The following is a 17,228-nucleotide window of genomic DNA, read 5'->3' as shown; positions in this document are numbered from 1 at the left end:
TGCTGGCTGCTTCAGGAAGGGACTTTATCGATGCCACTTTATTGATGCCCAAGCACTAGGCCTAATTGGTTGTTTGACCGGAAGTTCCCTTGTAAGTAAACGCGGCAACAGAGGACATAAAGGTGGTCTCCACGCCGAATCCTAGGCTTCCGGCTATAGGGGTCCCTCTCTTATTGCCGGTGACCGTACACGAAATTTTATATATATGTTCAAGCATGTACAGTCACATACACGAACAGATAGAGAGCAGATTACAGGAACAGACGTTTGTACTTTTCCATAAACAACTCAGTTCTGTAACTAGACACAATTGTGAATTCGGTACTGTAATCAGAGATTATTGATAACAACTCATTTGAACAAGTTTCCAAATTCAAGTACTTAGGAGTAATAGTAACAAATGAAAATGATATTAAAGAGGAAATGAAAAGCAGGCTTAATTCAGGAAATGCATGTTACTTTTCTCTTCATAAACTTTTGTCTTCTCGTATAATACGAGTATCTAAGAAACTAAAAGTTAAAATATACAAAACAGTAATTGTGCCTGTACTATTATATGGATGCGAAACTTCGTCCCTTACTTTGAAAGAGGAACATAAATTGAGAGTATTTGAAAATAAGATCATTAGGAAAATACTTGGACCTAAAAGGGATGAGGAGACAGGTGAGTGGAGAAGGTTACATAATTTAGAACTACATAATTTGTATTCATGTCCAGATATTATTAGAATAATTAAATCAAGAAGACTTAGGTGGGCAGGCCATGTGGCACGAATGGGAGAGGAAATAAGAGTTTACAGGATTCTTGTTGGGAAACCTGATGGTAAGAGACCTGTAGGAAAGCCAAGACAAAGATGGAGGGATAATGTTGAGATGGACCTAAAGGAAATCGGTAGGGATGGAAAAGAGTATATAGATCTTGCTCAGGATAGGGACAGATGGAAGGCTTGTGTTGCTGCAGTCATGAACCTTCGGGTTTAAGAAGGCTAAAGAGTTAGTTAGTTAGTTAATGAGAGATCGAACATGTCTGCACGTACCTAAGACTTGCGATTTCAACTTTACGCTGGTAATCGTTTATGCAGGTCTTCGGAGTTTACTACATTTTGCAATAGTGACGCTGTGGGAGCATCCACAATAGGTGGTAAACCGATATAATTACCATCTTCCATCCGCCAGTAGAACACGGGGAAATAATTAAGACATCATCGAGTACCGCACGACGCGACGTGAACTAATGCCACTTAATATTACCATATAATTACAATTACCAGAGCATAAACTCATTTTGAAGTATCTCGTCGTTCCGAGACGAGTAGAATCAATTTGTTCAGGTTTTGCGACGTGCAAATGTTGAATTTGTATTTTTTGTTATGTCGCATTTCTGCCATTTTTGGCTAATCGCGACGACGTAGATGATTGGACATGGCGATATACGGAACATCAATTATTTTTTAAAACTAAAAATATTAAATGTCACTTCCCTCCCTCTCGTTATTCCTTCATTATTTTCTCATTCTTATCTTTCATTATTTTCTGTCTCCTCCGTTGGAAGAGAGGCGAAAGAGAGAGAGAGAAAGAAAGATAAAAGAGAGCTATGAGAGAGAGAGAGAGAGAGAGAGAGAGAGAGAGATATGCGTCATTTTGAAATGGAAGTTCACGCAAAAGGAAAGAAAAAGTACTTTACTAACAGTTAACTAACATGTATTCCAATGAGATATCGTACACTTACTCTTAGGACCTTAGAGAAAGTTTGTAAAGTACACTTTATGCACAGAAAGGCTAACCGGGACAGGACCTACAGTTTAAAGTGGGATCCGAACCACTATATGCCTTCACCGGGTATCGAACCTTAGATAAAAAGAAAAATATTACATGTCCAGCTAAGCTAACGTCTCGTTCTCGCCCTAATCAATTCAGTACTGATAAATACAGCTGAACACATAGGCCTACATATAAATAGGAATTTCCTTGACGTTAATAATAGTGTACGTCTTCCCTTCTCTCTCTCTCTCTCTCTCTCTCTCTCTCTTTCCCCTCTTTCTCGTCTCTCTCTCTTTCTATCACCATTTCATCTTCTCTCTTTCCCGCTTTCATTCCACATTCTTTCCATTTTTTACTTTCACTGGTTTTCTTTCTCATTCTCTCTCTCTCTCATTCTTAATTGCATCTCTTCCCAAACTTCATCTTTCTAACACTTATTTGACTTTTTCCTTTGCTTCCATAGAACAAAGGTGAACACGTGAAGCAGAAAAAAACAGGCAAAAGAGGTAAACAGTTACCGCTACACTCTTTAGAGAAAAATTTATACACAGCATGAAAAGTAGAGAGATTAATTTGTTTCATTCTCGTACATAGCTTTTCTGCCACTCTTCCCTAATCGCGAAAATGAGAATCAATGGTGAATGACGAATTTGATCAGAGGACAAACACAAACATACATGGACAGGACACAACACGAGTCCAGACGCCAGAGCCTTGCTAGTCTGCGAACTGTGGCCCAGGGTGTACTATACGTGCAAGGGGGCTTGACATTTGGGTGTTTCCCTTACATCCCGAAAAGTGGAAAAAGAAATCCTGTTCACAAATTGAGTTCAGTTTTCCGAAGTATTATGTACTTCCACCGACCGTGTATCGAACCCGAGACCCTTTGGCTACCAAGGGCGTCCGCAGGGAGGGGATGGGGGGCACTTGCCCCCCCTGAGATTTCTAGAGAGAGTTAATGTAATTCGAACGGTGAAATTGTAGCAATATTTTATTTAAAAAAATATTGTTTTCTGTGACTTACAGGAAGTAAGTTACAGCAACTATTATTATTATTAATAGTTGAACTAGGGTTATATTTAAGCTTACAGTCTATTTTACACTGATTATCTCTCTATACAGTTATGCAAATTGTATATATATACACAGAATATGGAGCTTACAAATGTATGTAATTAAAAAAAACATAAGTAGTTGTAATGATAATAATAAGAACAACAACCATAAAAATAATAGCAACATTAACAGCAGTAATAACGATGATGATGATGATGATGATAATAGTTTCTAAGACTGCCCCCGCTCAGAAGAAATCCTGCGGGCGCCTTTGTAGGCTACAAGGACACGATGTTACCACTATGCTATCTGGAAGGCCTTGTACAGCCACGGACACTACTGGGTTGTAACAATACAATTGACTCTCATTGGAATTGTTACAAGCCACAACTGTACACAGTGAGACCGAACGTACAGTACAGGCATAGGACGCAATGTAAATGACATCTTTTGTCGACAACAGGGGCGGAGCAATTTATTGAAGTTGAGTGGATTAGACGAGACAACAAAGTGCGTAACTATGAGAGTTTAATGCACAAGATAGTCTTTCTAAACGAGATTTGGACAGGTCAAGAAAAGAAAAAGGCCAAAGCAATCGAAGCGGAAGAAAATGTTTGCTTTGCACACGTTTAAAACAGTCGTAAACGCACCTCGCGACACGTGTATGTGGTTGCAAACCTGTCCGGGCAGAAATAACAAAAAGAACAAGACACACGAGGCAAGGAGAGCGAGAGGGAGGGAGGTAGACAGGCCATAGAGGAGAGAGAGAGAGAGCAGCGTACCGTGACGAATTGTCAAACCGGGATTCTACAAAGACCTCCGTCCAACGTGATGGTCCATCTTTCCTCTTTTCTTCTTCTTCTTTTAAAGAAGACAATGGCGAACCAAGCCTGCACAACTGAGCGAGCCTTTCAGATTAGGAAGAGAGATAAGAGTCAGATAAGATGATTGGAAAACCTGCGGGGACGAAGGGGGGGCTGGGGGCACACCGTCACACATCACCACCGCACGATGATCCGGCCAGGATAGACCAACAAAAGAAAAATCGAACTCGCATTAAAATTAAGTGCCTCGGTAATAATGGAGGATGGTTTATAGGAAGAGAGAGAGAGGTTTTCTGGGAAAGGGTTGGGTGGTTTCATGGGATGGAGATGAGGAGGGGGAAGGGGGAGGGGAGGGAAGATGAAAAAAAAGCAGAGGAGGAGAAGATAAAGAAGAGACGATGTTCCATGTACCAATCGTGAAGACGCTCCGATCTCACGTCATCCTGTTTTCCCATTGGTCCGTATCCGGCGGCCTATGAAAGTCAAAGAGTCAGCCTCCTCTCTGTTTGGAATACCTTTGTTGGTTGGTTCTTCCTGCACGCTGCTGATGGCCTCGGCCACAAGTGTTCAGCAACCCATTCTTTTGGACATCCGAAACGTAAAAAAGAAAAAGAACCCTTTACCCTCTCGCAAGACGCACGGGCAGCGAATCGCCCTTAAGGGTGCCGAATATATTATTACGCAAGAAAGGTACATGATTTGAAACAGCTGTGGATTTAGTTATTGCTTTCATGAAGCGAATGTACCGTCAACACGATATGGTTCATGTTCGCTATGATGCCATATTGTTGATTTTGTAATCAGACGGACCATTGGAGATGATTTACACTGCACTAATATTATGTTTTCGCAGCCTTCAACGCAGCAAATTTTATTTTTGCACCTCAAGTACTTTACGAGATACTACTCCAATGAACTCTTTACTTTAATATTTGAAATCTGAATGCAGTGAAAACTCCAAAGAATTTTACAATACTTTTGTGAGTATTTTGAAACCATTCATCTTCGTGATGACGTAACGACTGTAGAACGTGAATTTATCCACGAAACGAAAACGAAATCTATGCTCTAGTGTTGCATGCACTATGCTGATAGAAAAAAAATGTCAGACAACTGAACACAATGGAGTACAAAAATGGCAATTTCCTGTCATGTTGCTTTCCCTTCATCAGACACAACATGAAATAAAAACTATTGCCCGATGTTTTTGCTTCAATATTTTACAATATGAACACAAAATGCATGATAAGAATACACTCCCCAATGTAATTGGATGACATTTACTACATAATTTTACTAGTTTCATGTCGGCTATGCGAAAGCCTGTTGCTTCACCAGGTTTGATAGTATACACTATAAAGTTTCCATCCAACCGTTAGATGGTGCTAGTGACTTTTACATTCGTATTATTGAAAATTTGAAAGAAAATGTTTATTTGTAATAAACCAAGAATAACAATTAAATTATAACTATTAAAATTTTATCATCTCTTGACTGTAGTAAGATGATGCCCACATATTATTTCTGTACATAGGCTTATATGACAACAACACTATACGGTTTGAGGCAATAGTCTTATTTATATTAACTTTTGTACAAAAAGTATATTATTTCCATTATAATTAACACAGAAATCTTTGGCTTCCTTCTAAATTTATGGAGGAAGATGTTCTTAACCTTAAAATTTCGTGAACCATGCAAAAAAAAAAGCTCAATAAAATGCATCCGTTTCTTTTGGCATGTACAAATATATAAAAAAAAAAAATCGCGAAAAATTTTTGGAGTGCTCGTTAAATTTTTTCTCAATCTGGGAATGCTGATTTTTACAATTGGTACCTTCCCTGGGAGAGAAGTCAGCGTAACAGTGTACGAGGTCCTAAGTTCAAACACTGGGTAAGTGTATCAACAAATCGTCGTCTCTCTTCATGGTCGCGATGAAATTAAAAGGTCTGTCTATAACCGACATGAAATAACCAAAATAGAAAGATACAGTTAACCATCTATAATTAAATATAACACTTCTCTCAAACTTGGAACATTAGCCTATTACATTAAATTATATTTTCTAAATAAGAAAATTCTGAAGAAAAAAAAATCAACGCTTTCCTGCCACTTTTGACTATTTGTGGAGATGAGAATGAGTGATAATATGATAAAATTGATGAAGGGACACTCATAAAGAACGCCCATGCCCAGGTAGGGATTCGAACCCGGAGCCCCTGGCGTCGAAGCTCCCGTAATAACCACTCCATCACGGAGGTTGGCCCTTGAGATATAATGCGCTTATAAGGGAAGACGTTATCAATTACATGAGCACGATGACAATTTTATCTCTAATTATCTTATTTTAGAATATAATTTGTGAGCTGCGAAATTTCCATAGCAGAAGCAACTGTCCTGGTATTACATTTCATCGGTGTAAACGCGTTTTAAGATGTATGACTTTAAATCTACCGTGACTAAACTCAGGAAAACACACTTGTTACTGTTGAAACGCGGAAGAAATATTTCAACTAGCGTCCCCCCAAATACAAACAAAGCATACATCTTCACATGTGTTAATTAAACATAAACAGTACTTTTCATTATAATTATCACTTCTCACCTTTCTTCGGGAAAGAAATGCAATATGTTCCGAGATATATATTTTAATTTTTTCGCCTCGTCTCATTAATGCAACATTAATCAACAAAACACAAAATGTCTGCAAATACTTTCGGTGGCTAAAGAGATTTTAATAGCTGGCGCTCTACAGAAACGGACAAAGATATAACACTGTGATAAAGAAGCGAGTCATTATTGTGTAATACTGCTGAAAAACAAATGTCTGTATTTGGTGTTGATGCTAACTTACGATTACCGTGTAATTTTAGCTATTGTATTGTTCTATTATCTATGAACTATCTTGTTTTCAGGTTCGATCCAGGGGAAAATTACAGGCAGAGGCTGCACACTGCAATTATGTCTCAATTGCGAGACGGCCAACCACAATTGAAGTGAAGGTACGAACAGATAGTCTTATGATAGTCCAAGCTTATCTTGAATTCTCATGTAGCTGATTGGTTTAGTCCTCTTGCCTGGTAATCAAGAGATTCTGGACATGATATTAGTGAATGTTTTGTATGTAGAACGTGTTACAAATAAAGAACTGTTTAGTGATTATTTCACAGATATATTTATTGTAAAATTATGGAAAATGTGTTTTCAATATCTACATGTGCTCTTTCATGCTGTAAATCTTGGTTCTATTCACTATTAAATTTGATATGTAGTTTTCAATGGTTATTTTTTTCTATCATTCCTAAAATTTCCTATTACTTTCTAATATTTCAACAACAGTGACAAGGTAAGAATTTCTGGTATTTCTGGGTGTATGTGTGTGGTAGGGACCATCAGCTGGACCTAACCATCTTTTCGGCATTCAATAAATACCAATTAATTATTTTTTTACGTTATGTTCTTTGGTAGGATAGCTGTCTTTATACAAATTTTAGTGTTCTTAACTACAGATTAGCTAGATTCAGTACAAATTGTATCATAATTTCTCATATTTCTATTAACAGAACGAGGAGAGTCAATGGGACAGTTTTGCCATTTACGAAATGGTCTTTACGAAAATACAACAGGAATTTGTAACCTAACCTAAAATGCCGTAGTAGTTTGAATTGAATTGATGTTTTAAGTCCACTTTATGCACAGATAGCCTAATCGGGACTGGACCTACAGCATCAAGTGGGATCTGAACCACTGTGCAATGTGAATCCACCAGGTATTGAACCCGGGACACCTTGATTTCAAGGCGACGACGTAACCACTAGGTCATCGGGGGGCCCCGTAGTTATTTACATAATGGTACACGTACTGTACAATTCTCAACCAAATTTACCGTTGATAGTACAGCTGCAATCATCTTATCGATATAAAAACACTCTATATTCCAAGTTACATTGTCATTCAAATGATAGACATGGCAAACTTCGTTCAATAAGATAGATCTTGTGTGTCATTTTCACTTCAATCGCGTACCAAGAAATCACAGTCGCATTTACTACATGATGACAAATGCGATCGAGAGTTCCGAATGTTGGGCAACAAAAATGGAGCGAATTTTCACGGATCATTACAACGGGTAACTGGCATTGCTCGACCGGCTTACAGAACCGTAACAGATATGGCGCGAAGGCTTCGACCGCAACGGTAAGAAATTGGCAATCATTTCGCTAAACAAGCAGCCATTTTCAAGCTCTTGATTCGTCCTGCCTGAACGCCGAGGGGAGAAATAAATGTATAAAACAACTAATATGCCTTCGTTCCTTGTTTTCTTGCTAATATTTTCCGTTTCAATGCATTGTTAAGATGTCAGAGGTAGTGCATATATGGACATAGAGGCGGGAACCTTTTTGATTTGGGGTTACAAATTTCATATGTACACATACATACATACATAATACACATACACACACACACACACACACACACACACTGTATTTTTCATGGGAAAAAAAATTCCAGTACTCTTCAAATTGGTTTGTTATTATTATTGTGTTCGTTATACAGTAACAACCACTCAAAATATTGTGATTTGTGCATCCATGTAGTTCCACACAAAATTATTTTGTTAAAATAAAGTCCTATTCTATTCCTTTCTAGATAGATACCTTGAAAAGGAAAATGTCAACGAATTATAAAACTGACGTGATTTTGCATAAGTTTTGTTACATATTTTTACATATTTGCAAGGATTTTACATATTTTACATATTTGCTACTTTACTTTACATAAAACAACATATTTCGGTATTTGTTTTCCTATCTTGATCCTTTTTCTGTATTTTCAATCTCTGAAACATGATGAAGAAAAATTTGTATCTCATGTGATGTCTTATTATCTAAACAATAAGATGCATAGTGCTTACGGTCACCTAAAATTGAGTGCCAAGTGTAGAAAGACAGGCTGAATAAAAAAGGGGGGACCTGTTATTTATCGAAAGATGCTGGAGTTTCTCCCCCACTCTTTTTCTGGTTACATATTTCCGTTTCGCTTTTTAGATTTAGGCAAAGCACCTAGAAACTTGGCATCGGTGGACAAGAAAGCTACTTTCCTGGACGTAGCGAGTTACACAATATGTTCCCTTGTACAAATAGTACAAAAGTAGCTATGTACTTTCATTTGATTGTTCTTTATGTAGACGCTTTCTTTTTACAATATAGTTCGAAAGTTACAAAGAGCTATCTTACATATTTACATATTCTACAATAATTTGTGTGAAAAGTAATTAACAGTTGACAAAATTGGTTTCTTAAATATGTACACGTTGCTGTGCTTTTTTCCGTTGATAAATTTGATGCAAATTTCAATTTGAACAACTTATGTCCTTAAAATTATGTTGAATATGTTCAAATAAAATAAATATCTAGCAGAATCTTGAAATAGCTTGGATATTCGATTATTATTAATATTATATATTCTATGATATTTAGCTACCTATCCTTTTGATATATACATATTTAGATACATATTTTATCAATTATGTTACATATTTATGTACATATCTTGTACTTTGATATTACATAAAAATCCAGGGTCTAGTTGTTAGTTATATTCTCACTTGTAAAAAGATGCCGGTACTTCAGTGGGGAAAAGAGGAAGTTCTGTGTGTGTGTGTGTCTATATAGCCTATATTAGAAACAGAGAGGAAAGTACATAAATATGGAATAGGTTTGTAATGCGGAATAGCAGGATATCTCTTCTGTATGACTCTATAATCTAGTGGTGGGAGCAGGAAATAATGACCAACCTGTATATAGTAGTGCATAGATATCCAGCCTGTTATGGAACGTGTGGAACAGACGAGAGACATTCTTTTGTGTAATTTGTGGTTGGTGGATTATCGGAGGCTAGTTGTTTTTGATGTTGTTCCTTTCCCTAATGTAATGTAAACATGGCCAGATTCATAATATGGAATACTATTCCATATGTAGAGGCTTTCCATTATTTTCGTAATCTCTTTACAGATGATTTTTTTTATGTGAAGTTATACTAGAAACAGTCTTATCCTTATTCTTGTTTCTGTGACAGAGGTTAAAAGTATAGGTAACATTGTGACATCGTGTCTTGAAAGCATAATGGGGGTGATGATAAGAAACCCCACATTCATAATCTCTACCATTTGTGAAGGTTTTGTGATAATCATTGCTTATTTCAGATGCTTCTCCTACTGGATCATTGCAGAAGTTAGAATGTACATTTTACAGTAAATATATAATGTATAATAGGTCTACAAAGTCTAAAACACTTACCTGACATACATTGTGGGTTGTTGAAAATATTGTGTACTGGATGCAGCTTGAAGTCTGTGGCCGTCTTCCCAGAGTAATTCTGTAAGTAGAATTATGAATTTTGGTGAATTTACAAATGCAAAGTATAAATTCTGTAAACTGAGAAAAATGTTTTCACAAATATTAACATGAAACTGGGAATTAGTGTTTGTTTTTAATAATGAACCGGTAGTGCAAATGTTTAAATGTTTCAAACTAGTTTGATGCCATTTGAAATATGAAAATAGGACTATGAAACAGTTATTCAAGAAATTTAAAAATAATTAATTTGAACTGGCATATGGGATTACCTAAGAAAGGTGTTGACCTTAAAGAAAGTCAAGTTGTTATTAATTTGGCTATTATTAAGTGATAAGATCATGAATTTTTTGGCCAGTGTAATCACAGGTGACAACAGTGGAAGTGCTGGGTGTGTCACATAAACAAAACAAACAAGAAAAGGATGATTTTTTCAACTCTTTCTCTTCCTTCGGTAGATATCTTCCAAATATGGCCACTTGCTTTTGTTTTACAGTTAAGTATTGTATTTAATTACATATTCTATTCCTTTCTAGATACATACCTTGAACAGAAAAATGACAAAGAATTGCATAACTGACACGATTTTGCTAAAGTTTAATGTTACATATTTTTACATATTTGTCAGGGTATTACATATTTTACATATTTGCTAATTTGCTATACATAAAACAACATATTTTGGTATTTTTCCTATCTTTATTCTTTTCCTCATATTTTCGATCTCTGAAACATGAAGAAAATTTGTATCTCATGTGCTCATGTGGTGTCATATTTTCTAATCAATGAGATGCATGGTGCTACGGTCACCTAAAATTAACTCCCAAGTCGAAAGACAGGTTGTAAAAATAACCGGGAACTATAAAATTCAAATAAAATAAATATCTAGCAGAATTCTTGAAATTGCTTGGATACTCGATAATTATTAATATTACATATTCTTTCATGCTACATATCCTTTTGACAATACATATTTACGTACATATTTTATCAATTATTGTTGTTACATATTTATGTACATATTTTGTACTTTGATATTACATAAAAATCCGGGGTCTACATGAGTTGTTCATCTATTGTATGTATATATGTTGAAACGTCTTTAATGTAAGATTAAAATATTAAAAAAAAAATGTTAGTTTAATATCCTCATACAAGACTAACTACAAGAGTATATTCTTATAATTTTTATGTCATATGCATTCCATACCATTAAGTCTTATTAAATGTACATTAATCTCTGAGCTGTAACTGCTAAAGAATCGTTTAATACATAAAGTTTGAAGTTTTCCAGTAAAATTACGCAGTAGTGTCATCTGTTGGTATTTATGTGAGTTTCAGAAGAACTTTGTGTTATGAAAGGAACATGATACGAGATGGTAAATAACGAAGAATCAATGCACGACGAGAGCTTCAAAATTTCGATGTTGATCTAGCATCGTGAAGGCAACTGGGGAGCTACTTGAAAGCAACAGGATGGTCTAGGAATCCAGGGTAACACTTTACTATACCGGAGACGGATTTCTTCAAATTTACAGGAGAAAGTACTTACACAAATCATTTTCTGTAGCGTTGTTGATGTTCGGGAATGTAGTTTTGATCCATTTTAATGCGAATGCATGTGGTTCTCTACGAAAATCTATTTCCGACGTGCTATTGCTGCTGCCGCCATTTGCTTTCTGCACGAGAGCACAATACGCGCTATTCCTGCTGCTACAACATGATGTGTTGAGGATACGTCGTGAAGTTGTTGCCGGGTGTGGAAGATGCCGTGGAATTTGTAATTCCGATGTTGTCCGCATATGCTAAATTGAACGAAAGGAGTGCTGATGGAACCTAACCTAACAGGCCTAACCTAACCTAGTAGGCATACCTCGTCCCCGTGATGGTTCGTGGGGCTATCGTATGTAAGAAATGGGCATTATTTTCGTTAGAAATCCATTATTTCACCTAAAGAAATGCTCTGCAACGCAGAATAGTACGGGGCCTCCCCGATGGTAGCGTCGTCGCCTTGTAATCAAGGAGTCCAGGGTTCGATACCCGGTGGAGGCACATAGTGGTTCGGATCCCACTTTAAACTGTAGGTCCAGTCCCAATTAGCCTTACTGTGCATAAAGTGGACTTAAAACACTAACTCAAACAAACAAACAGAATAGTACGTTATCAATGTAAAAAATTGCGAAATAAATCATTGATAGGTGTCTCCGGTATAGTAAAGTAGTACCGAATCCAGGTCATAGGCGTCGCCAGATTTGAGGTGGGGTGGGGTGGGGCGAGGCTATTTATAAAACTTGAAGTGAAAATAACAACAATAATAATTACTGTCATTGTTATGCTTATTATACAAAAACAAATATTATAAAATAATAAATATAAACCGATTTTATTCAAAATTTATTATTATTATTACATCCTTGGGGAGAATTTACTACTCGATCCGCTAGATAAATGAATACCCAGGACAACAGTTTCTCGTTATTATTATTATTATTATTATTACATTTCATACAGTTAGCGTGCTGAAATGCACAGTTATTTTATATTGTTATTAACTTTTACACATCTTGTTCAATAAAAAGCTTTAAAAATTAGGGAGACATTTTAGTCATAAAGTTTATGTTGTGTGATATCTCACATAAAACTCATTTCTTGTATGTTCCAAACTGTGAAACCATTTCATGTATTCTGTGTATTAAAATGGTAGAAGGAAAATACTATAACCTGGTTCCTATATGTTCCACTTTTTGTTTCTTTTTTTCTTTTTTTGTAACTTGAAATGAAAGAAATTTCTTTCCCTTGATCCAGATTCTTGACCACATGTCACCCACCATATGAAAAGTCATTGGCCTGTCTTGGCTCTCAAAGAACTGTTGTGGAACGAGATTTATTTTTATTTAAGGCACAGTACGTGAAAGCTAAGCCAGGTATTTTTCCTTTTAACCATTGAAGTGAAATGAGCTCCTCACATCGAACGAAAGTCTAGGAAGCTTTTCACGAAGGCAATGCTTCTACATTGCGTGCATTATTTATGAAAATGAAATGATGCACCTTAAGTGCACTTTAGCGAAATAAGCATGGAAAATATAACTAACAGCATCTCACCACAAATTACAGGACAGGTTAATGTTCAAGCTTTCCTAAACGTTTCGTCCAATACATGTGTCCCTTTCCCCTTTCATGTAGCGAATGGTAGAAAATCATTATTACTGCAGGGACAACAGAAGGAAACAATACTGTATCAGGTCCATGCCCGGATTTCCATATCTCCAGGTCATTGGCTAACATCATCGTATGTGTGGACAGTTGAGTGACCAGTTGACTGACTTTTTATTTGTATTTGGGGTAATTTTGATTAGTTTTTCTACCAATCTATGCCAGGGGTGGCGCCACCAGTGGGTGCTAACCCACCGTGAAATAATCCTAGAACTCTCACATGTGAGAGGGGTCGAGCAGGGTTGTTTAAGATCCAGAAATTGTAAATTTAATTCCGTTCCAGGAGAGCAAATCAGCAAGCGTAAATGGGTTCTGGACCGTAAAGAACATTTTTTATTTCACTTCGGTCCCGGAACCTTTTCTCCGGATCAATTTAAATACGGTCCAAGTTCGATATTGAAATGAAACAATACGCAACTTGGACCGAATTTAAATTGTGTGAGAGAAAATGTCAGGTCCTATTACGGAACCCAATAGAACACATTGGAATGTATGGGTTCCTGGACGTTTAATAACCCTGGGGACGAGTGCACTCCTTGTCCCCTCCCACAGTTACGCCTGTGAGCCTACTCAAATAACCAATGCGTAAAATTTTCAGTCACTTTAAGTAACAGAAACAAAATGTTGGGAATATAAAAAGTGATGCAAAGGAAAGAGGACAAAGAGAAAGATAGAATCAAGGGATGGAAAACGAAGAGAAACACAGGATAAGAGAAAAATAACGAAACAGAGAAACAAATAAATACAAAAACAGTGCAAAGGGGGGGGGGAGAGAAAGTGATAAAAGAGAGAAATACCGTAAAAGCTCCGAAGCAGAGTCCTCTTGAAAATTGTTCACTCTGTGGAGTCCACCTAACAGGAGATGCCTGGCGGGGGGAGGGGGTGATAACAGGAATCTTAGGTCCAAGGAGGTTAACAAAAAGACCATTAACTTCTACATTTTAAGGAACCTGAAAATATGTGAGGTGAGGAGGGATGAGTGCTCTCCTTGGTCCCCTCCCTAAAATACACCCTGGCAACGCCACTGCTCAGTGGCGGCGATTAGGGGGCACGGGGGAGTAGTTGCCCCCGCACTATGCTAAACCTTATCTACAAAGGGAAATATACTGTCTTCCCCCACTCCCTTCAGTTTTGGCACCTTACCTCTGGTTTTGGAATTCAATCGCCGCCACTGCCACTGCTTTATACCAATCTCGCCGATCCAATGAGAGCAAAGGAATTGGTACGACCTTGCTTTCACAGAGGATTGGGCCCTAGATCCTTCACTTGGTAGAACGCTAACTGCTACATCACAGAGGCCAGCAGTAGTTCACTTGTGTTAAGAGGTTTGTATACAAGAACATTAAAATTGTTACGATATATATATATATATATATATAGTGAAAATTATTGCATTTGTGTCGCTGGGAACACAACATAGACACACAAAATGGCGATGATGTTCCAAAATGGAGATTTTAAAATACCGTCGCACTAATGCAAGTTATCTTTCCCTTCGTTTTCCTAAGCGCCTAATTCGATGAAACCAGTTAAAATGCCATAACTCTCAAAACTTAACCTTAAAATTAATATTTCACATTTCATTCCTACCGAAAATGATACTGAATAAAATTGGCCATAGTCATGTAATTCATTAATATTGTAACTGTTTCTACAAATTGCAAGCCGTGAAACTTCGAGTTTTCGTCAATGAGGAACTTATTGCCATAAAGAAAAGAGTTGAATAAGGAATTGCAAGTTCTTACCCATATATGAGAAAGCTAAGCTGTGATTATAGTGGGAAATAATTTAAATATTAACTTGACAGGACCGCATGCAGAACTATCTAGGATAAAATTTCTTGAAGCAATGTAGCTGAATATCACATGACCATTTAATAATGACGAAGTGTTTTATATAATATCATTATTCTATCTTAGATTTGAGCTAAAGGTACGGTAAAGTTCTCTGTGCATGTAGCACCGTGCCATGAAGGCGCATTTAGGTGATGTCGGTGTAGGGCCCAACACATTCTCGATCTCGGCCATTTTGGAGATGATATGATCTGCACCATGCTCCGGCCGGCTTTATCCCCCCCTCCCCAGATTGCAAAAGTTTGTCTCGGGCCTATTTTCCGTTCATTGGCTAAACGGGACTGGGCCTACAATTTAAAATGTGATACGAACCACTGTGCAATGTGCCTGCACTGGGAATTGAACCAGGGATCGTTTAGAAGGACGGGGCAAACGCACACTGGAGCAAACGGACATCCCCTAAGCAAAGTACGAATATATTCGGTTTGAAGTTAGCAACAGTGCAGCAGTTGGAGTTGTGTACGAACCTGAACGTTTTCGAGCAGTTGTGTTGAGCATCGGAAGAAACCGTAAAGAAGAAACGCGAATCCAGCATAAAAACCTGACCAGGTAAGCAGAAAATGTACGTGCAAAACCTTGAATACTAAAAAAATGTGTTGCGAACACAAGGATTGCATACATTACTATGGTCCCGCCGAAGTTGTGATTTGAATTGTGGTGAAGGCAGTGATTCCTTTATAGATACACACATGTTGCCAACATTGTGCTGCCATCTGGTGGACTTTTTTGGAATGTAAGGTCAAAGGTTACAAGTGGGGCAAACTGACATAGACGAATTGTATTCCATTTAACTATTGTTATGTACTTTTTGATTGAGATACTAATGTATACTTGACTCAGTAATGGAAATGGCAAGTGTGAATTGTATGTAATGCATTTTAAACCTTTCAAATGTTTGTGTTTCTAATACAATGTGCCCTTGTTACAGGATGGTGAGACATCGAAAACGAACAATGCTGTAAATGGGTTCAATGCTTGTGGAATATATCCCGTTAATCCACAACGACTGCCTGGGCATGTCTTTGTTCCTGCAACTGTCCATGTTCAAGATGAGCGATCATCAGAGCCTACAGCAATAGAAGAGGATTGTCATCTCGTGGAAGTTTTGAGGAGCTAAACCCTTTGCCAACAACTTCTGGGACCGGCAGCAGGAAACGCAAAACTGGGCAATCACATGTATTAACGGATCCTTCCTTCATCGCTTGCCTCAACGAGGAAAAACTGAAAGCTGCAGCAAAAAATCAAAGAGTTTAAATGCGCCACAAGTGATGAGTGCCGTGTATGCAAAGATCTGTGCAAGCAGGGTCAAAATTGGGCGCAGTGCTTAGTGTGTTCTCTCTGGTTCCATGTAAATTGTGTTGCAAACGGAAATTACCCATATTTTGTGTGTTGTTATTGCGAGAGTGATGATAGTTCATAAATCATCACGTGTCCATCTGCCCCGATCAAATGTCCGTCTGCCCCGACACTGCCGCATCCGGGAATTGATTAGACTATTTTGAGACAGATCTTCATTTCTTTACATACTATGTGCTATCATGTGTTAACTGAACGTTCACACCTTCCATGCCAATAGTTGTTTTCAGTTTTCAATAAAATGTTTCAGATTTATTTTGAAAATTGTGCTTAGGGTGTCCGTTTGCCCCGTCCATACCCTACTAAACGCACGGCCATGAAAATTCGCTGCTGGGCAGAATTGCGCTGGTGCCACGTATGGGAAAAGCAAAGCGAGAGAGGGACAAAAGTCGCTGGCTCCCGCGCACTGTGTGACAACGTCAACCGGGCTTCGTTGCCAAGTTCGAGATCAGACCGACCTCTCTCCGTGGCACTTTTGTGCAATCCCGGACCTTTCGAGCAAATACTGTCAGTTTGTATCTCATGCATTACAAAGACCAACTCTACAACGAAATCTTTCATTTCCTTAATGAAACACCCGGGGTTGTGCTCCGACGTGGCAACAGCGCGAATTTCTGCCACGCGCCTAATTTCATGATCGTGCGCTTAGTCTCTTTTACATATTTACACGTAAAGGCTATTTTCTATGTATTTCACTGAGCCACAAAGGCGGACAAGGGGTTTGTTCAGATGTAGGAGCCTGCAGTTAGCATAGTCATGGAGCATCATTTTTTCCATGGAGGGGCAATCAAGGTTTTTTTCACGGGGGC

General features: G+C 37.8%; 1 protein-coding gene across 1 annotated transcript in view; it reads left to right on the top strand.

Moving 5' to 3' along the window:
- Positions 1–16,180, top strand: part of LOC145985163 (uncharacterized) — a 101,294-nt gene extending 85,114 nt beyond the window's left edge. Inside the window, exons 2-3 of the mRNA XM_083118855.1 lie at positions 6,557–6,643; positions 15,992–16,180. Of these exons, the coding sequence (XP_082974981.1) occupies positions 6,557–6,643; positions 15,992–16,180 (276 nt within the window). The remainder of the gene's footprint in view (positions 1–6,556; positions 6,644–15,991) is intronic.
- The last annotated feature ends 1,048 nt before the right edge of the window (positions 16,181–17,228 follow it).

This window comes from Lepisma saccharinum, chromosome 1 (genome assembly GCF_977018435.1).
Source record: "Lepisma saccharinum chromosome 1, izLepSacc3.1, whole genome shotgun sequence".
Lineage (NCBI taxonomy): Eukaryota > Metazoa > Arthropoda > Insecta > Zygentoma > Lepismatidae > Lepisma > Lepisma saccharinum.
The sequence above is the reverse complement of the archived record's forward strand: the minus strand, read 5'-3'. Positions and strand labels throughout refer to the sequence as shown.